The 24,566-nt window shown below is 39.6% G+C and overlaps 2 protein-coding genes across 9 annotated transcripts in view; one reads left to right on the plus strand and one right to left on the minus strand.

Annotated features, from left to right (window-relative positions):
- Positions 1 to 13,280, plus strand: part of pdss1 (prenyl (decaprenyl) diphosphate synthase, subunit 1) — a 32,885-nt gene extending 19,605 nt beyond the window's left edge. The window contains exons 6-11 of one of the 2 annotated variants that reach the window (XR_011593389.1): positions 2,407 to 2,518; positions 2,606 to 2,715; positions 3,636 to 3,716; positions 3,802 to 3,915; positions 9,090 to 9,163; positions 12,643 to 12,729. Coding sequence is in view for 1 of the 2 variants with exons in the window: in XM_070881465.1 (XP_070737566.1) it covers positions 2,407 to 2,518; positions 2,606 to 2,715; positions 3,636 to 3,716; positions 3,802 to 3,915; positions 9,083 to 9,163; positions 12,643 to 12,783 (639 nt within the window). In the remaining variant the exon portion in view is untranslated. Of the gene's footprint in view, positions 1 to 2,406; positions 2,519 to 2,605; positions 2,716 to 3,635; positions 3,717 to 3,801; positions 3,916 to 9,082; positions 9,164 to 12,642 lie in introns of both variants that reach the window. The other variant, XM_070881465.1, reaches the window with a different exon arrangement.
- abi1a (abl-interactor 1a) overlaps positions 13,025 to 24,566 on the minus strand; it is a 115,923-nt gene continuing 104,381 nt past the window's right edge. For 4 of the 7 annotated variants that reach the window (XM_070881463.1, XM_070881460.1, XM_070881462.1 and 1 more), the window contains 2 exons: positions 17,444 to 17,629; positions 13,025 to 14,620 (listed from right to left, as the gene is read on the minus strand). In XM_070881463.1, the coding sequence (XP_070737564.1) occupies positions 14,445 to 14,620; positions 17,444 to 17,629 (362 nt within the window). In that variant the 3' untranslated portion in view covers positions 13,025 to 14,444. Of the gene's footprint in view, positions 14,621 to 17,443; positions 17,630 to 19,405; positions 19,493 to 24,566 lie in introns of all 7 variants that reach the window. The other 3 variants (XM_070881458.1, XM_070881461.1, XM_070881457.1) reach the window with 1 other exon arrangement.

A 24,566-nucleotide genomic window follows, 5' to 3' on the forward strand; every position in this document is an offset into this window, starting at 1 on the left:
AGACCGTCCGATTCGTACTGGTCCCACCTCCCCCAGAACCAGTTCCAATGTCCCAGGAATTTCAATCCCTCCCTCTTGCACCATTCCTCAAGCCACGTATTCATCTTAACTGTCCTGCTATTTCTACTCTGACTAGCACATGGCACTGGTAGCAATTCTGAGATTACTCCTTTTGAGGTCCTACTTTTTAATTTAACCCCCAGCTCCCTAAATTCAGCCTGTAGGACCTCATCCCGTTTTTTTACCTATATCGTTAGTGCCTATATGCACCACGACAACTGGCTGTTCATCCTCCCCCTCCAGAGTGCCCTGCAGCCACTCCAAGACATCCTTGACCCTTGCACCAGGGAGGCAACATACCATCCTGAATATTTTTCTTAATATAGAGAATGCTATGCATTGAATTTTAATTAATAAAATAGTTATTTGCTGATGACCAGATTTTTTTTTTAATGGCTACATTGAACAAAATTTATACAACCAATAATTGGATGTTGCAAAATGTTGCCAGCAGTACTTTCATTATAGAGCACAGATAGCCAAAAGATTTTGCATCACCTTTGTAAAACTATAGACTTAAAGACATGGACTATATACAGTAGACACCACAAATCGCTGGAGAAATACCACCAACGCTGTCTCCGCAAGATCCTGCAAATCCCCTGGGAGGATAGATGCACAACGTCAGTGTTCTCGATCAGGCTAGCGTCGGAGCACTGACCACACTTGACCAGCTCTGCTGGGCGGGCCACATTGTTCGCATGCCTGACACAAGACTCCCAAAGCAAGCGCTCTACTCGGAACTCCTATAAGGCAAGCGATCCCCAGGTGGGCAGAGGAAATGTTTCAAGGACACCCTCAAAGCTTCCTTGATAAAGTGCAACATCCCCACCGACACCTGAGAATCCCTGGCCAAAGACCGCCCTAAGTGGAGGAAGAGCATCCGGAAGGGCGCTGAGCACCTCATGTCTCGTCACGAGAGCATGCAGAAAACAAGCGCAGGCAGCAGAAGGAGCGTGCGGCAAACCAGACTCCCCACCCACCCTTTCCTTCAATGACTGTCTGTCCCACCTGTGACAGAGACTGTAATTCCCGTATTGGACTGTACCATCACCTGAGAACTCACTTTTAGCGTGGAAGCAAGTCTTCCTCGATTTTGAGGGACTGACTGCCTATGATACAGTAGATTGTATAGGAATTTTTATTCAAAGCAAAGTATTGTCCTGTTCAAACTACCAGCAGCCTTGCGGCTCGTACTAAATATTATTTTGTTCTTTTTCTCTGGGCTAGCAAACTGCATGATTCAATGACCAGATTTCTCCATTTTAAATTTCCCTACTCTTGTCCACGAGCCAAATGTATTGCACCCATTGGAATGACTAAGTCAAGCTGCTGCCACCTTTTAAGGCAAATACCAGAGGGCTGGTTTCCTGAAAGTATGAATCATTTAAAATGTTTTGTAACACTACAATCAAAGTATTAGTGGTATGCTCGTTAGACTTCGGAATTTAAATGTTTCTGGGGTATGCTAAGTTACTTTAAATGTACAGATTTTGTTGGAGCATCTTGTGGCTTGCCCTGTTAGACTTTGTGCACATTTAGGTTGTAACATTTTTTCCCCACAGAGTTGCTGGAAGTGTGAGCTGATAATGGTGCAGCAAGGGCATATGGGACCTTAGTGAACAACACAACAGTGTATCCCCTTAACCAGTGAGATTAAAGGATTGAGAAATAAACAGTATGCACTGAAAAGGAGAATAAGAGTGGGTGAATTCAATGTCAAATCAGGTACCGGTTGTACCTCTCCAGTCCGGCATCCTTGGGACCTGACTGGTGCCGGACCAGAGAATTTTCCAAACCACGAGATGTCAAAACGACCCTAGACTTACCGGGTCCTGATGACAGCGTTCGGTCTTCTGAACGCCTCTGCCATGCTCCAGCTGCAAAACTCAGGCCTCACTCCCTCTCCGCACCGACCCGACTGAGAAGGAAACACCAGAGGAGCAGCGGGGATAAGAGGAGCAGCCAGCCCCCCAACCTAGGAAGAAACACCGGAGGCAGTGAGGATAAGAGGAGCAGCCAGCCTCAGAGATAGAGAAATACATAGAGGGAAAGAGGATAAAACAAAGGAAAAGTAAATTATATCCTAATTTTTGTTTGTTTAATACAGGGTATAGGAAAACACAATACTTATGGTATGAGTTTAACTTCTTGCTGATGGGGTTGAAAAACAAGAGGCAGGGACACAAAAATAACATACTTGTCTAAAATAGTGTTTCTCCGAGCAGTGCTTTATGTCAAGCCGAGTCAGTTCAGGAAACTTGCAATAACCTGGCTTATTGATACTGTATCAAATATGTTTTTCCTTACTACTATAGTGCATCATACAATGAATTTTCATTGCAGGCTATTTTGGCTGGAGACTTTGTTCTTTCTGCAGCCTCCGTGGCCCTTGCCCGTCTTGGTAACACCACTGTAGTATCCATTTTTACTCAAGCGATTGAAGACTTGGTACGAGGTTAGTTTAAGATTGATTGGAATGCATAAAACAGTTTTGGAAGTTAATGGCTTGTGAATTAGTGCTTACTTTTATCTTCCCGTTTAGGAGAATTTATGCAGCTCGGCTCCAAAGAAAATGAGAATGAAAGATTTGTGCATTACCTTGAGAAAACATTTAAGAAGACTGCAAGTCTCATAGCAAACAGTTGTAAAGCAGTATGTACGTTCTGTCTTAAATAATGCCACTGAAATTATGTTGTGTTGTCAAATTATGATAGAATGCACAATGTAGTGCACCTCATACTCGCAAGGTTTCACATGCATGGCTTGATTTTGTGTAAGCAATCTGAGGTTTTTTTCTTTAGCCTAATAGCTAATATTAATCAGTCCAGAAGTATGTTTTCAAAAAGTGTTCAGGAACTTAAACATTGTCTTTAAATGGATTTATACATTTCATAGCTACACAGTCACTTTACATGACCTGAGGTCTTAAATGTTATTTTTTTATAGTTTAAAATAAGGATTGATTTTTTGAAGGATTTATTCACTTAGTTCTTTTACTGGTTTTATATATTGTAAATTTTCTCCCCTCGCCTCTCCATTTGAGGGTACTGCCTAAATGGCGGCTTGCTGCTCCACAAATAGAAGTAGCTCTTTGGTACCTTACTGAAGTCGCCATTCTTCATGAGTCTAGACAGTGACAGTGGTTATTCATAGTCGTGCCTGATCATCACAAGTACTTACCAGTGGGGGTCAAAATAGTTTATTTCCTTGCTGCTCCCAAGCTCTTAGGTGCTGGACCAATTATACTGGCCCAACTGCAGCCATGATTTACATCAATTAATTCAACTCCGATTAGGAGCCAAACTGGTTTGTATGATTCAGTACCCCTTCAGATGGTGCATGCAATATTATCATTTTTACGGTATACAAGAGATAATAAAATGTTCCAGACTGCAGACCAGAGACAATACGCAGCTAAAATAGGGGCACAAAGCAAATCTCAAGCATGTGAAATTGAGAGGAGTCGAATCAGTAAAAACTGACACAGGATTTAAAAATCCAAGACTTCCAGTTTAAAAACTAACAATCGAAAGGGATAGCTGTTCTTATTTGAGCATTTTTTTTTTTAAAAGGTCTCCATACTTGGTAACTGTGATCCAGATGTCCAGGAAATTGCATACCAATATGGGAGAAATATCGGGATAGCTTTTCAGGTAGTGTACAGATAACATTCAGTCCATTTCCTTGTACAAGATAACCTTTTGCAATTTCCATTCCTAAAAATCTGTACTTTTTCAGTTGGTAGACGATGTGTTGGACTTCACCTCCTGCGCTAATCAATTAGGAAAACCTACTGCTGCTGATCTGAAGCTTGGATTGGCAACTGGCCCAGTGTTATTTGCTTGCCAACAGGTAATGTGGACATTGTTTATAAATATAAATTGTAGAACTCATTTAGCAGTCAAATAAAATTTTCTCTCTTTATGGAGAGACCTAGCTTCAAAATTTACTGGAATTATTTAGACCCTGGATAACTAGGTTTGGAGTGTGAATTTAATTTTATTGTAAAAATGGGCAGTCAACATTATCTGCAATATTAAGATCTAAGTAATATAACTGGAATTCAACCGGAACTGAATCTGGTATCAACATTTTAAGGTATCAATCATTGGTACTTTCATTGGCTTGATTTACTAACACTCCACAACAAAGTTGATAATAGCAACTGCTATTGAAACCCAGTTTATGGTGACTTTAACCACATGTATATTGATCTTTGGCTGCTTGTTCATGTAGCTTGAGCCACATGCACCCATGACCAGATGAAGCTAAAACGTATGGAATTTTTAGACTGATAGCCAGGAAGACCTTGGCTGCAGCAGTCGGTACTACCTATGTCTGATTAAAGCACTGGCATGACGTAGGCGTGTCCCCTTGACATCACCATGTGCCAAATCAAAGGCATTAAATTTGGCGATGGACATTTTTTTAAGGTGAGGATAATGACCAGTGAGCTCTACATGGATCCCTTCCCCCCCCCCCCCCCCCCCACTCCCTCCAAGACTCCCTGCTGTTATAAAATCTATTAGGGGCTATAGGAGGGGAGGAACTTAACACAATCACTAAGGAGGTGGTACTCAGTAAGATAATGGGACTAAAGGCGGATAAATCCCCTGGACTTGATGGCTTGCATCCTAGGGTCTGAAGAGAAGTAATGGCAGGGATAGCGGATGCATTGGTTGTAATTTACCAAAGTTCCCTGGATTCTGGGGGAGGTCCCAGCAGATTGGAAAACAGCAAATGTCACCCTGCTATTTAAAAAAAGGAGGCAGACAAAAAGCAGGAAAGTATAGACCAGTTAGCCTAACATCTGTGGTTGGGAAAATGTTGGAGTCCATTATTAAAGAAGCAGTAACAGGACATTTGGAAAAGCTTAATTTGGTCAGGCAGAGTCGACATGGATTTATGATGGGGAAGTCATGTTTGACAAATTTTCTGGAATTCTTTGAGGATGTAACAGGGTGGATAAAGTGGAACCAGTGGATGTGGTGTATTTGGACATCCAGAACGCATTTGACAAGGTGCCACATAAAAAAAGGTTACTGAACAAGATAAAGGTTCACTGGGTTGGGGGTAATATATTAACATGGATAGAGGATTGGCTAACAGAAAACAGAGTCAGGATAAATGGTTCATTCTCGGGTTGGCAATCAGTAACTAATGGGGTGCCGCATGGATCAGTGCTGGGACTCCAACTGTTTACAACTTGGAAGAAGGGACCAAGTATATCGTAGCCAAGTTTGCTGATGATACAAAGATGGGAGGAAAAGCAATGTGTGGAGGACACAAAAAATCTGCAAAAGGACATAGACAGGCTAAGTGAGTGGGCAAAAATTTGGCAGATGGAGTATAATGTTGGAAAGTGTGAGGTCATGCACTTTGGCAGAAAAAAATCAAAGAGCAAGTTATTATTTAAATGGAGAAAGATTGCAAAGTGCTGCAGTACAGCGGGACCTGGGGGTACTTGTGCATGAAACACAAAAGGTTAGTATGCAGGTACAGCAAGTGACCAGGAAGGCCAATGAAATATTGGCCTTTATTTCAAAGGGGATGGAGTATAAAAGCAGGGAAGTCTTTGCTACAGTTACACAGGGAATACTGTGTACAGTTTTGGTTCCCATATTTACAAAAGGATATACTTGCTTTGGAGACAGTTCAGAGAAGGTTCACTAGGTTGATTCCGGAGATGAGGGGGTTGACTGATGAGGAAAGGTTGAGTAGATTGGGCCTCTACTAATTGGAATTCAGAAGAATGAGAGGTGATCATATCGAAACATTTAAGATTATGATGGGGCTTGACAAGGTGGAAGCAGAGAGGATGTTTCCACTGATAGGGGAGATTAGAACTAGGGGGCATAATCTCAGAATAAGGGGCTTGCCGATTTAAAACTGAGATGAGGAATTTCTTCTCTGGGTTGTAAATCTGTGGAATTCGCTGCCTTAGAGAGCTGTGGAAGCTGGGACATTGAATAAATTTAAGACAGTTTCTTGACCGATAAGGGAATAAGAGGTTATGGGGAGCAGGCCGGGAAGTGAACCTGAGTCCATGATCGGATCAGCCATGATCGTATTAAATGGTCTACTCCTGCTTCTATTTCTTAATTTCTGATTAACTTCATGTGGTAAATTAGCCAGATCTTTTTGTTTCTGTACATTTAATCATGCAAATATATACGCAATGGTTAAAGGGGGGGCAGGGAGGAAAAAAGATGCGTGTTTGGCCAGGACATCTGGAACTACTCATGGACTTATCAATATTAATTATTTTAACCTTTTATAACCCTTTAGTATGGTCAGATTTTGACTATTATATACAATTTTGGTTACTGTACTCGAAAGGACCTTAATATATTTACATAATTGGGATTTGTTATTCATTGTGCCCTCAAATGTCTCATCTGGTTAAGGCAGCAAGCAGCTGAGCCATACAGATAAGGAAGATTATAGACTCGATTCCACTCTGTGCTAATCTCATCTGGGTACAGTGGTAGGAATTATATATAAGAACATAAGAAATAGGAGCAGGAGAAGGCCATACCGCCCCTCGAGCCTGCTCCGCCATTTAATACGATCATGGCTGATCCGATCATGGACTCAGGTCCACTTCCCTGCCTGCTCTCCATAACCCTTTATTCCTTTTATCATTTAGGAAACTGTCTATTTCTAATGTCCCAACTTCCACAGCTCTCTGAGGCAGCAAATTCCACAGATCCACAACCCTCTGAAAGACTGAATCAACTGGGCTTGTATTCACTGGATCTCATAGAAACGTTTAAAATTCTGACAGGTTAGATGCAGGAAGAATGTTCCCAATGTTTGGGAAGTCCAGAACCAGGGGTCACAGTCTAAGGATAAGGGGTAAGCCATTTAGGACCGAGATGAGGAGAAACTTCTTCACCCAGAGAGTGGTGAACCTGTGGAATTCTCTACCACAGGAAGTTGTTGAGGCCAATTCACTAAATATATTCAAAAAGGAGTTTGATGTAGTCCTTACTACTAGGGGGATCAAGGGGTATGGCGAGAAAGCAGGAATGGGGTACTGAAATTGCATGTTCAGCCATGAACTCACTGAATGTCGGTGCAGGCTCGAAGGGCTGAATGGCCTACTCCTGCACCTATTTTCTATGTTTCTATGAGAGAAGAAATTTCTCCTCATCTCAGTTTTAAATGGGCGGTCCCTTATTCTAAGATTATGCCCTCTAGTTCTAGTCTTCCCTATCAGCAGAAACATCCTCTCTGCATCCACCTTGTCAAGTCCCCTCAATCTTTATACGTTTCGCTAAGATCACCTTTCATTCTTCTGAATTCCAATGATTTGAGACCCAACCTACTTAACCTTTTCTCATAAATCAACCCCCCTCATCTCTGGAATCAACCTTGTGAACCTTCTCTGAACTGCCTCCAAAGCAAGTATATCCTTTCGTAAATATGGAAACCAAAACTGCACGCAGTATTCCAGATATGGCCCCACCAATACCTGTACAACTGTAGCAAGACTTCCCTGCTTTTATACTCCATCTAGCTCTCTTGCTTAGGGAGAGAGAAATATGTGAGATTTGTTGCTTGTGAATCCTGTTGGAAATAGACGTTTGCAGATGTCATGTGGGACAGTTAATTATTCTGCTTTAAAGTCACCCATTGTCCAGTAGCCTTTTAATATTCATGTCGAAGTCAGATTTTCAAACTGAGGCACCTCCTTACAAATTTGATATGCACAGCAAACCCCTCATATTAGAATCTATAACTATTTCCTTTGCCTCTCAATCAAGTCTTATTTAATACTTTGGAGGTTTGTAAAATTGAATAATCCTCAACTATTCACTAAGCATTATTGATTTGGACTTGGCAAATACACAGGGAAATGTCTGGCAATGATCAGTTGGTAAAACACCCTTGTTCTGGATTTCTCTGGTGGGGGAAATCCATAATCTTAAAATTAGAGCTAAATTTAAGAGTGAAATCAGGATGCACTTTTTCCACACAAAGGGTAGTGGAAAGCTGGAACACTCTCCAAAAGGTTCTAAATGCTGAGTCAATTGAAATTTTCAAGTCAGAGATTGATAGATTTTTGTTAAGTAAAGATTTCAAGGGATATGGATCGATCATAGGTGGATGAATGGAGTTGAGGTAAAGATCAGCCATGATGTAACTGGCTTACTCCTGTTGGCTAGGTGTGGAGAATTGGAATCTCTGTTGGCCCTGTTGAATTAAATCATCTGTTAGGGTAATATCATTTCATACCTGCAGCCTAGGTCAAAACACTTTTAGATTCCAGTGGTGTCGTTGATTGAAGATAATGCCTAGATTTTCTGCTTTCAGGAATTTTAAGTGCAGCATAGTGGGATTTGTATCCAACACAAAGATAAACTGGTTAATCATCAAGCCTCAGCCTTATGAACACATTTAAAGTCTGGGAGTGGATCCAAGGCGATGGATGGAGTTCTGCTGCAGTAGGCATTGAAGGCTTTCCACACCATAGCAGTGCCAGCAGTCTCTAAGCTACTGGTGAAAATAGAGCAACAGTTTTGAAAGCCTCTGCCCCATAGCCTGTGCCAACCATCACTGTTCTTCAAAAATTCAATACCCTCCATCTGCCATCATAGCAACTCTAGATACCAGGGCCAAACAGGTAATCTTGGAATTCAACATTGCTGTAGTGCAAATTACAGGAAATGCATCAAATGTATTTTCTTAATTTGTATATGCTTATAATGCACCACCAGATCTTGTCTGCAAGAAATTTGGGGGGATGGGGGTCATAAAAATGGGCAGGGATGTGGCAGAGTATATTCCAATTCATTTTCTGTACCAACCCAGAGCTTGAACAAACACTGGACTGATCTCTCCAATGTGACTACTGAGGATTGAACATTGGATAATAGATTAATATTCTTGAACTTTGACTTGAGTATTAGGATGATGGCTAGGTTAAGATCACCAAATTTTCAAATACTAGGAACTAGACAAGTGTGACTGTAAATCAATGGTTAAATATTGCATTGAAATTTCTAATTTTTAGTTTCCAGAACTGCACGCCCTGATAATGAGACGCTTCAGTGCAAATGGTGATGTAGATCAGGCCTGGCAATATGTACAACAGGTAAGATGTAAAACATGATCTGTATATCTTCAAAAAAATTGTGGGTAATGCTGGAAAGTCTGCATTTATTGCCCATTTATAGTTAATAGGCTATCCTGGAACCACTGCAGTCTTTGTGATGGTGCTCGGTAGGGAATTCCAGGATATTGGCCCAGTAATGATGAAGGAATTGTGATGTGTGTCCAATTTGGCATCGTGAATGATGAAATTGGAGGTAGTGTTCCCATAACATTGGTGCTTTAATCCTTCTGTCAAAGATTGCAGGGAAAGGAGGTGCTGTAAATCTTGATACAAATTTATCTTTTTAAATCAGTCATTTAATTCTACATAGGCCCACCAAAATACCATACATCCATAGGATACTTCAGCTGGATTGTCCCCATTGTTTATCGGCTTTAATTCACGTACCAGGATTTTTGTGGCCTGCGCCAACAATGATGTCATCCATGAACTGACCCATTAATCGTCCCTGTTTATCCCTTCGTGGGGTGGTAACTATATTCACTGGTTAGTCCTAGCCTGTTCTGTCTTTGCAATCAGGATCAGTGATAGGTAGCCTCCTGACCCAAGTCCTTCCAACCTTGCCTGGGGTGGATAATAACTCTGAAATCAGGGCTACCTCCGTCTTCCCAATTATCCCTGTAATTCGCATTTTTAATTTACACAGCTGTTGCCAAGGGCAGTTTCATCAATTCATACGGCTTCTCTAAATCTTGCAATAACCAGTCAGTCAGTCAGTCATTCATTATCCTCCAAGGATCCCATTATCACCTGCCAACTCCCTAACCTGTCCGGTTGTGGTGTTAACCGCCATCTGTGACTGATCAGCAAATCGCTGTCACTGAATAAGTTTCTCATTCATCCTTAACTTCATATGCCAGTTTCACAAATGACACCTGTCTATTCTTTCATTAGATCACGCACTTTAGTCTCACCTCTTTGCACAGAAGTTGCTACTGTCACTAGTGTAATTTTCATTTGTCATCGAGCAACTTCGAAGACCCTAATTAGGAGTAAGCGTCAACCTCCATTCCTTTCCAGACTGATCCCCATATCCCTCGATTTTCCCCAGAGTCCAAAAATATATTGATCAGTGTCTTGTCTAAAAGCTTTCATTACTGCATCTATGGTACTGTTGGAGGGAATTAACTCCACACCCTGCCAAAAACAAATCCCGATGTACTTGGTGTCACAAGCAGTAAGTCGTGCCAGTTGCCAATTTGTAAGAAAACTCAAATGACACTAAATATGGATGTAACTTGGAATAGTTAGTGTGACATGTCGTAACACAGTACACACAATAGTAAGCAACCTCATAGATTAGAGTTTTAAAACATAGGAACAGGAGTAGACTATTCAAGGAGATCATGGCTGATCTGCCACTAACTCCATATACCTTAATAGCTTTGTTAACCAAAGCTATCAACCTCTGATTTTAAAATTAAATGATCTAGCATCAAGTGCTGTTTGCAAGAGAGTTCCAAACTTCTACCACCTTTAGTGTAGAAGTGTTTCCTAATTTCACTCGATATAGGTCTGGCTCCTAAGTTTTAGAGTATGCCCCCTAATCAGAGAATCCCCAACCAGTTCATCTGTCATTAGCTATCCTTCTGTCTTGGGGGTAGTTTAATTTAACCATATCCTGCTCTTGTCTCCTGCCTCCTAACCAATTCTCTACTCAGGTTGCCTCCCAATTCTATGTGCTATTTTTACCCAACAGTCTCTGGTGGACTCTTATCGAATGCCTTCTGGAACACCATCCATAGACACTCCCTTATCTACAACATTTACCTCCTCAATTCAACTGGGTTCACTAGACATGACCTTTACAAATCCATGTTGGCTCTCTGATCAGTTCATACTTGTAAAAGTGCTCAGTGACTATCATTGTCCTGTAATTATACATGCGGCAGCCACACTTCCACGGTACTGGAGGGGGTGGATATAGAGACCAGGGGCATCAATCGTGCACACTGCTCTGTTCTGGCGGAAACCAAACTTAGTATCAATGAGCACATTATTGAATAGATGTTGCTTAATAACCCCCTTCCATCAGTTGTGATTGGAGGTTGTAAGGTATTTGATCAAGTTGAGGTCATTTCTTATGGATAGGACATACCTGGGAAATCTTCCACACTGCCAGGGTGCAGCCATTTTTGCTGCACTGCTCTTTCACACATCAGTGGTGCTGTTGGCCTGCAGCCTTTGTGTCCAGTGCATTCAACAGATTCTAGTGAAACAAATTGGACACTGGCAAGCTGAAGACACTAGCCCCACATATGTTAGTTGTCCAGTTATCCACCACAAATGAATGATTGTGATGGCTAGGGAGTTTTGCTTTGATCCATTAGTTGGATTCTTAACTTTGGTTATTACCTGCTGCTTTTGGTGTCCAGCAGCAGTAGCCTTGTGTAGTAGTTTCACTAAGTTCATACTTTATTAAAGTAGGCCTGGTAGTGCTGGTGGCAGACCCTTCTACATTTCCCTTTGAACCAGGGTTGGTCATGTGGCTTGGTGATAATGAGGCATGTCCTGGACCATGGGGTTACAGCTGCTAGCTGACAGCACTTCACCTTGCTAAACTAGACATGAAGTGTATCCTTACAGTGGAGATACAACTCTAAACAGAGAACTGTGCAATTGTCACTTCCAATATTATCATGGGCAGGTTGGTTGGTTGGAGAAGATAAGATCAAAGTAAAGTAGGTTACTTGTGTTGGTCCCCTTTACCACCTGACAAGTTCAGTTTTCCAGCTATGTCCTTTTGGGCTTGGTGGACATTGATGTTCCCCCACCCCACTAAGTTTCCCTCAGCTTGTGATATTCAACATATGGGATGGTAGATGACAAGCAGGTTTCCTGCACCTTGGCTCAAGGTTACATTGAGGATTGCTGGGCCACTGGCAAGATAGACCAACCAAGATGGGGAAAAGGAATAGAGGCTACGAGGGAAGCTATAAAGTAGGATGAAAGCTAATAAATGAAGAAAAGTCTATGGGATATCTTTCCCAACAAGCAACAGACGTTGGGAAGAATAATTTATGGGTTCAAGTTGACGAGCCAGAACATCAGTGGGAAATTTGTTTATATTTTGGATGAACCATGTACATACTATGTTAAGATAATACTGTTGAGATCTCCAATGTTACGCCAATTATGTCTGGCTCATTACCAAATTTATTTAATTCAATTTCACAACTTTCCAGGGTGGGATTTGACTCTTGGCCAGTCAAAGACCACTAGGATGCCATACAGTTTAAGGACATGGGGATGGTATAGAAATTTAAGGTTAGTTCTCCAACTTGAATAGATCCCCTTTAACTAGTAGGAAAACAAACTTCACTGACAACAGGAAGGAGGAGGTTGGTCAATCTTCTATATACTTCAGTTCATGTAATTACTAGATGTAAAACAAAATGATTAATGCATTTAGTAAGTGTTAAATTGACCTACTCACAGGTTCTTATGTTTTAATTTAGAGTGATGGTGTTCAGCAAACATGCTACCTCGCACATCAATACTGTCAAGAAGCCATTCGACAGATCTCTCTGCTGCATCCTTCACCAGAAAGAGATGCCTTGATTCGACTTACAGAAATTGTATTAACTCGGAATAAGTGAGGAGAAAGCTTCTCTGCACTTATCTTCAGGCAGCTATTGAGACTGCAAACAAAAACTACTTTCAATCAGTATCAGAGTTCCAAGTGGAAAGCCAGATCAGTGGGAATTTTGTTTACATTTTGGACAAATCATGTACATAAAGCCTATAAAGATAATACTGTTGGTCTGTCTTCAATGTTATTGATCCAACCCATGGCAACTCAATTTATAAAAAAAAAGTCTTAATGATTAGGTGTCCATGTGAAGTAACTGTTTTTTTATATACGGAGAATGATTTATTATAAAAGACTGTACATACAATTTTAACAGGTTATATACAAATTAAAAATGCATTTTCAATTTTAAAGGTTGAAGAAAATGAAGTCACAATGTTAAAGCTTCTTACAATCATAAGGCAGAAGTTAATAAGAAAGCCTCAGTATTACATAATGTATGGCCCCCACAATGTGCCCCTTTAAAGTGGACATCTCAAAGCAAATAAATTTAACTGTCATTTTTGTACATAATTTTGTTAAATCAGACTAGAGCACTGCTACTAGAACAAGATTAGAAAAATGTGGTGCAAGAAATTTTAGAATGCCTCCAAACAGGGCACTGCATTATTGCCTTCCTTATCCCCTTTAGTACCAGGACAAGATATGCCCATTTCTGCTCTGTTTTAATATCAAATTAGTTTACAATATATAATTATCATATAGATCCTTGGTTTCTTATTAGCTTCATCACTTGAAGCATGAATTGCAAAGAACAATTAAACCGAACACAGGCGAAACACAGTTGAACACTGATTTTATGAGTTTGGGGCCTTTCAGGCCAGAAAATGCAGTTTCAAATACATAAGGAATTTAGTAATAACCCCTTGAAACAAATGATACTTTTGTCTTTCAAAGCAAATAGGAAAGCATAACTGATCAAGACTGAGCCACAAGGTGTGTCTGAAAACAAAACCTGCTGTTCTAGAAATGGACTTTGTACAGTAGAATTGCCTGTATCTAGATTAGAACAGAGCTAATAATTCATATGGTGTTAATTGGATTAATATTCTAAGTTAGTAAACTATTCAATAAAGCCAATGATCCAGACAATATCCACTGTACAAATGAACTGACAACATACTAGACTACACTTTGGTTCACTTTGTGACTACAGATGATTTTTTCCATTATGCAAATTTTATCCATATAAAATGTTTAACCTGTTAAGTACAAATTACCAACATGTACTTTGATTAGAAGACACCCAAGCCTCATCCACATAAATGTTCTTTATAGACTCATGTGACAGTTCATGAGATTACAATTTAGTGAGTGCTCACAGATTAACTGAAAATTACAACATATTGGAAGCATTATAGGTTTAAAAAATGGATTGGCTACAATACATAAATTTGTTTACTTTTATGCATGCTATCAACAAGCACTAGTTGTAATTTAGGAATGACCATAAGTCTTAAGAAAATTTGACCAGCACTTGCACTTTCACCCTTATTGTGCCAGTCTGAACTTTGTTGTATTTTCAGTCTAATTGTGTCAGTTTCCATGCTGAGCTCAAAAATAATGGCACCCTTGAAAGACTTGAATAAATCATCCCCCAATTAACCCACACCCCAAATTCTTAGGCTGGTCAATGATTAAAGAGCTTGAAGATGCAGCTGGTTTGCTTCAATCTGCATAGTGCATGATGGGCTCCACATAATTTCCAGGGAACAAACCAGTAGTTCCATTGATGACCCCTTCATACCAGCCATCATCATTCTTCTTTATCACATAAATGATTGAACCCTCCATGAAGGACAACTCATCTTCTTTATCCTTTGAGTAGTCATATATTGCCACAACTGTTGGAAGAAAAAGCCACAGCAAATGAGAACATTTTGTATTATCTATATATTATATATATATATATATATATATAATAAAACCAATAATCTTAAACCCAATAGCAATCTATTAAAACTGCGATAATAGATTTAAAAGCTGTGGTCATTACTGTACAACATCTTTAAATATGAATCAGCCCAAGCAAGCTAGACTTGTAACTTCTTTAGTGGTGGACTCTTGTGTTTACATCTAAAATAAGCTGTTGAGAAATATACAATAGAAATCAGAATCCTTTGTACTGGATGCATCAGTATCAGACAAATATGTTGTTCAATTGCCTACCAACACCCACAGTTCAGACTTGGGACAGTAACAATTGTTACTTGGCTTGGGTATCAGACAGCTGCTGCCATCAGTGCAGATTTACCAAACTGCCATTTTAGGAGGAGAGAAGAGTGTAACAACTAAAGACTGGGAACAATTAAAGCATAAAACTCAAACAAAAAATAAAGAAAAATGTAAGCAAACAAGAAAACTTCAAAATTAAACATTTTAAAATATACACTGGGTGGTGGGGGGGGGGGGGGGGGGGAGAAAGAGAGAGAAGAGAAATAAAGAAACTTCAGTACTCCTCAAAGCTGATATCCACTCAGCCTTCTTCCCCCCCCGACCCCCGGCGAGGCTGCAGAGAAAACCAGTCTGTTATTTCTGACCTGAATACAGTCCAAAACCACACAGAACAAACCATGAGAGTTACATACTCCATGCCAGAGTCCATCTGCATCAAAAAGATGCTACCAGTGTTCTGTAAGTTTATAGAATCTCAAAAATTAGAACACAAGACTAGTCCGCCTTCATGATTATCCCAGTGCCATTTCATAAACTGGAGCCATGTATCCTAATTCTATTTACTTATCTTTTCCCTGAATCATTTTATTGCTTTCTTTTCAAAGACCCACCCACTTCCATTTTAATGGTCATCATCTCTGCTTCAAGCATTGTGTGTCCTCATGGCTTTGTGAAAAATGTCTAACTTTGTTCTCCTGGAGCCAGTTACTGATTTGCTAACCAGCAAAAACAATTTTTCACTATATACTTCTGAAAATCTTTCCTAAATTTTCAAAGTATTAGATTCTTTGATCTTTACTGTTCAGTTTAAAAAGAAATGCCCACATTTTTCAAGCCTTCATATCTACAATCTCATCTATGGCATAATTATAAATCTTTACTGTACCCTTTCAATGCCTCGCAAGTCATTTCAAGATAGGATGCCCCAGAATTGCATTCAATACTCCACTGTAGCCCTACCAATACCAATGTAGAAATTGAATATCACTTCCTTGCTTTTATATTCAATGCCTCCATGAAAACAATCCCATTAGTCTTCATGGTTTTTCGACCTGAACTCCAATCTTTAAATATTTATCTGCACCTCTACATTTGTTCATCCAGCCATTAGGACATACATTTAGTAGAAAAAATCTGAAGTATTTCACATTTCTCATGCATGAACAGGACATTCTACCTATGTTCCCACTCTGCTAACCAATATTTTAGTCTTTGCATTTTACCTTTTGCCATTAACCTTAATTTGAGAGCAAATTTTCAGTATCAATCAAGTCATTTAAATAAATAGAAACACGAAGTATCACAAGTTTCTGCGATATTCCAACACTCCAAAAAATATCTACCCTTAGCTTTCTGTCCCTTAGCCATCTATGTGGCTACCCTTCACTTACAAATTGCCTTAATTTTCCAAACATCTCAAGTGGCACCTCATCAAATATCTTCTGAACACATACAACATCCACCACACTCTTTATTTGGATCAGCACAAGAGTTACAGCAACTTAAGCCAGACCTCAATGTTTATGGCAAAAAATGCTGATTTACTTCAATAATCAACCCAAAAAGTCTACACAAAATACCAACAGCAAAGTTTCACTCTTCTGCTGTCAAATCGTCTCCCAAAGTCACCAATAACTCTGGCCCTTGAGTAATGGAGTAGTTTAAAATGCAGATTTATTCATTGTTTTAAGCCAGGGTTGCTGGAGAATCCATTAGATCAAGGATACTCATTTATACAGCCCACAGCAGACCCGGTGAGTCTGATGCAATTCTCAGACCAGATCCAATCCAGCCTTATGTTTCCATGATGCTGCTGGTCCAGCTTTTTAATGTGACACCCATCCTTTTGAGGAATGCTGATTGAAGTCTCAACCTTGGAAGCCATTCTATTGCCCAGTTTATCAAGGGCAAAAGTGCCAAAGGTGTGCAAATGTACTCAATGATGGTACATAAACTGACCATTTAGCTCAAGTTTACACTTTTTTTTTTCTCCACAAACCAACTAATCTAACCTCACCCTTTTAAAAATGGTTATGCCAGAGAATCCCATATTCTAAATCACCCGAGACATGTTTTTCTTAACAGCACCACCCCTCCACCCCACTTTTAATTCTTATCTGAAATTTGTATCCTCTCAATACCATCTCAATCAGTGGAAATAATCCCATCGCTATTCACATTATAACCTTTCATAATCTTCATCTATCCAGTCATCCCTGAAAATTTGTGTCAGATGATGGTCTACAGGGGAATATGCTTTCCAGGCTGCTTATCCATGTAATGGGAAGATGGGTTGCAAATGAACCCTGTATCATGGCTCTGCTAGAAATAATTATAAAAATGTTTTCAGCATTCTTTGCCTCATCATAGCAACCTTGAATCAAAAATGTACACTCTCCCAACTATAGTCTAAATTTTATTAGGTTAATCAAATATAATAAGTACATGGATCATTTCTTCCCTCTCGCTCAAAAGAAAAGTCAACCTCTTACCTTTTTCAAGATAAATCTTTGGTGCCCATTGAGGGTCTGAATCAGCATATGGGTCATTGTATTGCACGACTGCTGCCTCTTCATCCTCATAGTCAACAGGGGGTGGGGGAGGTGGAGGCGGAGATTCATCAAACATGGGCAAATCATCTGGTGGCGGAGGTGGTGGTGGAGTTGGGCTATCAGCAACTGTAACAGTTGGCAAATTTATTAAAGTGTAATCAAGTATAATTTGATAAGGACAACAAATTTAGATTTTACACAATAATTATTCACCAAATTGAACAAAAAATTAATTTCACATGCATTTTGCATTGCAGGCTTTTAAAAGAAACCATGCAGACAGATAGGCAGAATATATTGAGAGGTTTCAGACCATGCTAAGCCAAGTTAGTCATAATCTCTATGATTTGAAAGTTCTGCACATAGATCCTTTTATTTCAAGCTGTCTCCGTTAAATTACAATACTAAAGCTTCCCAATCGGGAGTTAATCATTTGATGTATCTTATTTCAAACGTGTATAGAAAGACCAAAAATCTTGTTCAAAGATTGCTTTAAATTGTAAATTATCCTGTATTGACTAAAGCAAGCCCGTGCACAATGAAATTTAAATCCTCTTCCGAAAGTCAGGATTATAACCATTAATTCACCACAACACAAATTATTTTTTTTTTGCATGATTAATCTACATCTGTACATCAGTTCAATTTATATAACTCAAAGAAAAATGTAATTCAGCAATGAAACTAAGGTACTTTAACTTAAATAAAAAATCCACTGCATTTCTAAGTCGCTATAAGGAAATGCATCTAAGAATCTGTAAACAATTAGAAGTTAAAAGTTATCATTTAAAATTTGGAGTACATAAGTTCCAAAAGTTCCTGGATAAATTCTTAAAATCTTTACTTTTGCAAGAAAGCTGGCAATTTTGCTGGAGATGTCAAAAATAAAGAAAATCTGACATTGTTGTTAGCTTTACCATGTTAGCATCTTCAGATAAATTTCATCCAAATGTAGCAGTGTTCACAAAAAATCATTCCCAACATTTTCTCGTAGAATTCAGTATGTTACTACAAGTAAATGCATGGCTTACCATTTGGATGAAGTTCAAGAATCACTGTGTGCAATCAAGTGTCCAGCAGGTGGCAACTTTTGCATTCCTAGATTTTAATACTTTGAGGTGACTAGCAACACTCAGCACAACTTTATGCAGATAAAACCTTAAAACATTCTTTGCACAAATGCAAAAACGAGACAGCAAGATGAACAGGAGAGTTATATTAATTCACACTTTGAAAACATGCACAGAATGGCAAATGTAACAGGCTTTCACTAAATGTCTTCATTAGACATGCAATATGCAGAACAGTCCACCTGAAAGCCAAGCTCCAGTTAATTAAATCAGCTTTCCACAGCAAAAAAATGCTAATTAGAATTCCATACGGTCACTGAAAATAGTTTCTGAAAATCAGGTTTTATAAATAATTATTACATACTTAACTTACATTTAGATTATCACTGTCAACTGGGGATTCCACTGTATATAATGCATGCAAATAGATGTTGAACTGAATATTATTCAGGGAACAAGTTTATCCAGCTTCAATTATATTTTGAAAAATCCAATTAGGATTACTGAGGATTTAAAAAAATATTGGCAAATAATTATTTTAATGTTAATATGTTTGCTCAGAGATACCCAGTGAACCAAAATACACCAGACTTGAAAACTAATATGCCAAAAAGTTAACAGGAACTGAATATTGCACGTCAATTAGTGATGAAAGTCAGTGCCTGCAACTGTACATTCAGCGGCAAGCACATAGCTGGTGATGCACTGTAAGAGGACAGCAACATTAGAGAAATCTCCTGAACAGAAGTATGTGAACATGTCAATCATGCAGACTTCTCTGTCCTTAAGTGGGAAAAGAAAAGGATGCATCTATTCAGCCATAGGAACTTACTGTTTTCTTGCACCCTGGCCACGAAGCCTGTGAGAGGTATCTGTGGAGTCAGTTGAGGCATAGGGGGAGGGGGTGGAGCTAAGGATGCTGGCAAGAACATAGGCCACGTTGGAACAACACAGGTGAGGGGTAAAAGGAAAAGGCAAACACAAGCAGCTGTCAATCACATGGGCTGAGGCAGAAGGAGAACATACAATTGCTCATGACGCAGTGCAACCTCATTTTTTCAAGTATAGAAATAAAAAGTTTCCTTGGGAATAGCTTTTAAGAAATTGTACATAGGTTTTAGTTAGCATCACAAATTCTGTATTGGAAATATCATACAGCAATTTGGTTTGACACCCACCCAAGTCAATACTAAAAGCCAAACATGTAACTTTAGTAGAGTAGATAAGGTTCCACTGCAATAACATTTTAATGAAAGCAAGTTAACCCACCACAAATTTTAGATGAAGTACAAAAAGGAAAAAGCTCAATTTCCCCAGGACAAAGACAAATATTCCTACAATTTAAAGGGTACAAATTCACAGCACCAACAGTTAAAATGAGCTATCCTGTTCAGACTGTGACCATTGATCGAGATTTGTTTCAAGAATCCATTATTATAACAGTCCGAAAACTAAAGCATTGGACTCAACCAGAACAGACTTGAGTTCTTATTTCAGTGAACTTCTTTCTGTTAGTGGGAGGGAGGAAGGAAGGAAGGGAAGTACATCCTAGGACTTCCAGATGCTAGAGGAAACCCTGCACAAAGAAATTGTTGCTTAAAATTTGGCCTGTGCAGGACAAGTCCACCAGTAGTGCTGGTCTGTACTCAGCAAATAGTGGGCATTACAATTCAGATGGAGAGGTTCAGCATGCGAAAGGAAAACTTTACAAAATTATTAAAATAAGGTCACTACTATATTTGGTCTTGCAAGGTGAATGTGTTTTTGAGAAACCAATGTGAAGGGCCAGGGTCCATAGTACAGGATGCTGACCATGTTCAAGAGTGAAGATTAGGTAAAACAAAAAAATTGTAGGAGGAAAAGCTCTGAAGTTTTGAGTTAGAAGAGGAACTGCGCATTGAGTCAGGATTTCAACAAAAAGAAATAGGAGGAACGGGACCATGTTAAATGACATAGCTGCAGCATATCAGGAGAAAGAATGGCAGTGCTTTTCTGAACCATATTACCTGATGGAGAGGATTGATCATTATTTTTTTAATATACTGGTCAATGAGGATTTTAGAGTATTAATAGACAGGCTTTATAAAGAGTTGAGTATTGTGGGGAAAATAAATGTATGACAATTACACTAAATTTAAAGCTAAAAAAAAAATAAAGTATTTCCCAACAAAGGGATAAGACAAGTGAATATTCTCAATATGTTCAAACATCATAGCTCCTTTAACTGCAGTTTTTGAGCACAGGATCAGTTAACTTGATCGTTATGGCAACTTCAGCATCTGATGTAGATGTTTTTAATCTGTGAATAGATTTGGGAAAATGCAGCCAAAATAAAGAATTCCTTTTTATTCAGTTGGTAAGTTAATGCTGATTAAAAACACTCAAAGACACCAACAGCTATCCTTAGTGTTTTAAGGTCACAAAGTTACAGGGATCACAAATCTAAAAGGTACTTTTGCAAGACGCTGATATTCAAAGAATAAAGCCTGCTTTTAAATAGTACAGTGAAACCTGTAAATTACAGACAATACAGACTGGCATCAACTTTTGTTTTTGCAGGTCTCCTTATTTTCAAAATGCTCATTGTATGTATAGTAAAAATTTTCCCCACAATCTTAAAAGCAGTTGAGATTATCAGCACCAATGCTAAGAATCCCCCTCCCACACACCAGTGTTCAGCTCTGTCCACTGTTCTGCAGTCTAAATTCCTGCCTCATTTCAAACCGCTCTCACTTGGAGCAGAGTGTAACTTCAATAATGAACTGAATTGCTCAGTTCTACTTACCAGCATTAGGGCAGTCATAGGACAAAAAAAAGGGGAAATGTGAGGACAGGTTGTACCAGTATATTGAAGCTTCCAAAAGCAAGTCTGAGAGCATTTTGGGAAGGAAAACACAACAGATCACCTTGTGTATAAAAATGAAACTGCAGTTTTCTGGTTAAGCAGTGAGTACAGGAAGACTGACTGGTAGTTGGGACACTCAGACCTGTCCATCATACGACAGAGCAGCAGAGACAAAGACCCAGGACAACTATCCACCTACACGCCCCAAAACCAAAGCTCCTCAAAGAAGGGGATCCACCATCAGAAGCCGAGGGAAAGTTGATGGGAGGATCAGGGGGAAGAGGCTGAAAAAGAGGGTATGGATGTTTCACTGGGGCAGGAAACAGCAGCCTCTCTGTTGGCATGCATTTGAATGAGTTTCCCTTGAGGCTGATGAGGTCAGTGCATGCAGGTCAGCACGATGCAGCAGGGGTTTTTGTTGAACAGCTTTTGTCGAATGGGGAGTTCTTTACCCAGCATCCATAGCATCAGAGAAATGGCTCTATCCCTGAGAAAACATCGTGCAAGCATTCAATCAGAGTGGTTTCTCTGCTGCTGTGGATTCTGGGTAAAGAGTGCCCCATTCCGCAAAAGCCGTTTCTTTCACAAAACCTGTTGCCATCTCACAATGACCTGCATGTCCAGTGTTTTTTGTCCTGTTTTAATTTGTAAGAGTTGGGTATATTGAAGGGTGTCCACAGTTCATAATTTTCAAGTGTCTGTAGTTTCAAAATGCCTCTTGTGTATTTTACCATAGAAGTTCTTTGGGTTTCTCAATAACTGTCTTTGTTTTTGCAGGTGGCCGTTTATACAGGTTTCACTGTAACTGCAAAATGGTACATGAATTTCTGGGTTCCTCAGTTAATTAACCAAAAGCAAGCATTGAGCAACTAAGTATCTGATGTTTAGAAAGCTTAGAAAATGTGTATGCCAAGTTAAAAGACAAACTGACACCTTAGACCAGCAAGACAGCAATGAATTCTTGAGGGCACATGGAGGACAGCATGAAAAGCAGAACATATAAAATCTGTAAAGAGGCACACATCTCCAAGGGTTACAGCTACTGGACATGGGGTGTCTTATGCACCCTGGCATGGTATGCAGAAATGTATACCAAGGACAGACAGACACACACAAACCAATAACATTTCAGTTCATTTTACACGATGTGAAGTACTGCCACTCCACATTACGAGATTTTACTTCATTTTGAGTAAGAATACTGCTCCATAATCACAGCAAGATAGTGGTTTGGTTCCAATGAACCACAGAAATACACAGCAAAGACGCTACTGCATATCACCTCAATAGTATCTTGTACTGCCTTATAATCTGTTCTTTCTCCAACCCTCGAGTAGTTTGGTTCTTCATGTAATTAGAGCAGGCTACAGATTCACCGAGTACTTAAAAAGGTATTGTGTAAGCAAGACTTCATAGGACCACAAAATTAATGGGACGAGGGCAAGTGAAATCAGGATTTAGAAAAATGCTCAGTTAAATTCTCTCACTTTCTTCAGAAACTATGAAATTACCATCTACAAGCCACTCTTCATACGTGAATTATTACATTGCGGTTAAACGGCAGGGGATTTGGCCAATGACTCCTTAATCGGCTTTAGTTAGAAAATTAAAAGGACAATGCTTCACCTGTGACACCTATTTACTATCAGAATTGTGAGAAAAAATTTATTTTCTAGCTTAGCAAATAAATTAGCAGATAAATCCATAGGACAGAAAACCTCGGATTTAACCAACATTTGGGGAGGAATCAGCTGATCTCAACAAGCTTCCACCAACCTGGCTAGACTGAGGGGATGGGATGAATAACCAGGGTTCCTGTTCCTGATTTATGGTCCAGTGGACCCCACTGAAGTCCCACATTTTCTGCAAGAAACTAAGGCACAACATGGTCCAGAATAACTACTGGTAAAGTGTTGGCTTCATTGCAATTATTTTAAAATCGGTCTTTACAGAGCCAGGTTCCATATATACGCGGACGACACCCAGCTCTACTTCACCGCCACCTCTCTCAACGCCTCAACCGTGTCTAAATCGTCAGCCTACTTGTCAGACATCCACTGAGCTTCCAACCAATTATCCGTGCCATCACTAAGACCTCCTATTTCCACCTCCGTAACGTCACCTGACTCTTCCCCTGTCTCAGCCCATCTGCTGTTGAAACACTCATCCATGCCTCTGTTACCTCTAGTCTTGACTACTCCAACTCCTGGCTGGACTCCCATCTTCCACTCCATAAACTGAAAGTCATCCAAAACTCTGCTGCTTGTATCCTAACTCTCACCAAGTCCCATTCACCCATCATCTCTGCGCTCGCTGACCGACATTGGTTCCCAGTTAAGCAATACCGATTTAAAAATTCTCAACCTTGTTTTCAAATCACTCCATGGCTTCCCCCCCCCCCCCACCCCCCAATCTCTGTACCCTCCTACAGCCCTACCAACCTCAGGCATCTCTGCTCCTCCAATTCCAACCTCTTGGAACATCCCCAATTTTAATCACTCCACAACTGGCAGCCGTGCCTTCAGCTGCTGAGGTTCCAAGCTCTGGAATTTCCTCCTAAAACATCTACACCTCTTTTCCTTCTTTTAAGAAGCCCCTTAAAACCTACTTCTCATCTGTCCTAATAACTCCTTATGTGGTGTGGTGTCAAGTTTTGACAATGTCCTGTAATCTACCTTGGGACGGTTTACTACGTTAAAGGCGCTATATAAATGCAGGTTGTTGTTTAACTATCTGAAATGATCAGAGCGGAACCAGAATTTTGACCATTTAACCACAACTTCAATGGTTTATCTTTACCCATAACACTAAACTGTAAGTAGTGCAAATATTCATTCAGAAAAAAAATTCCAGCTATTATAATTTTTTCCCAATCTTATAACTGGTCATATTTTTTAAGCAGATGGTTAACAGATCGCTTAAAACTAGTTAGATGGCTGCAAAAATAATTCAGTCATGTCAAAAAAATGTTTTGCATAATTACAAATGGTGAAGCTGCCCTGTCAAACTGCTCACTTATGATTTTGCACATTCCAAGATTTCGTAGCCTTAGTTCAAATTTGGCATATGGGTGTTCGACCTAAACAGGTTGGTTTGCTGACTCCAAGTCAGACCCATCAGATTAGCCAAAGCACCATACAACCAATCA

The sequence above is a fragment of the Pristiophorus japonicus genome, chromosome 5 (assembly GCF_044704955.1).
Source record: "Pristiophorus japonicus isolate sPriJap1 chromosome 5, sPriJap1.hap1, whole genome shotgun sequence".
Classification (NCBI taxonomy): Eukaryota; Metazoa; Chordata; class Chondrichthyes; family Pristiophoridae; genus Pristiophorus; species Pristiophorus japonicus.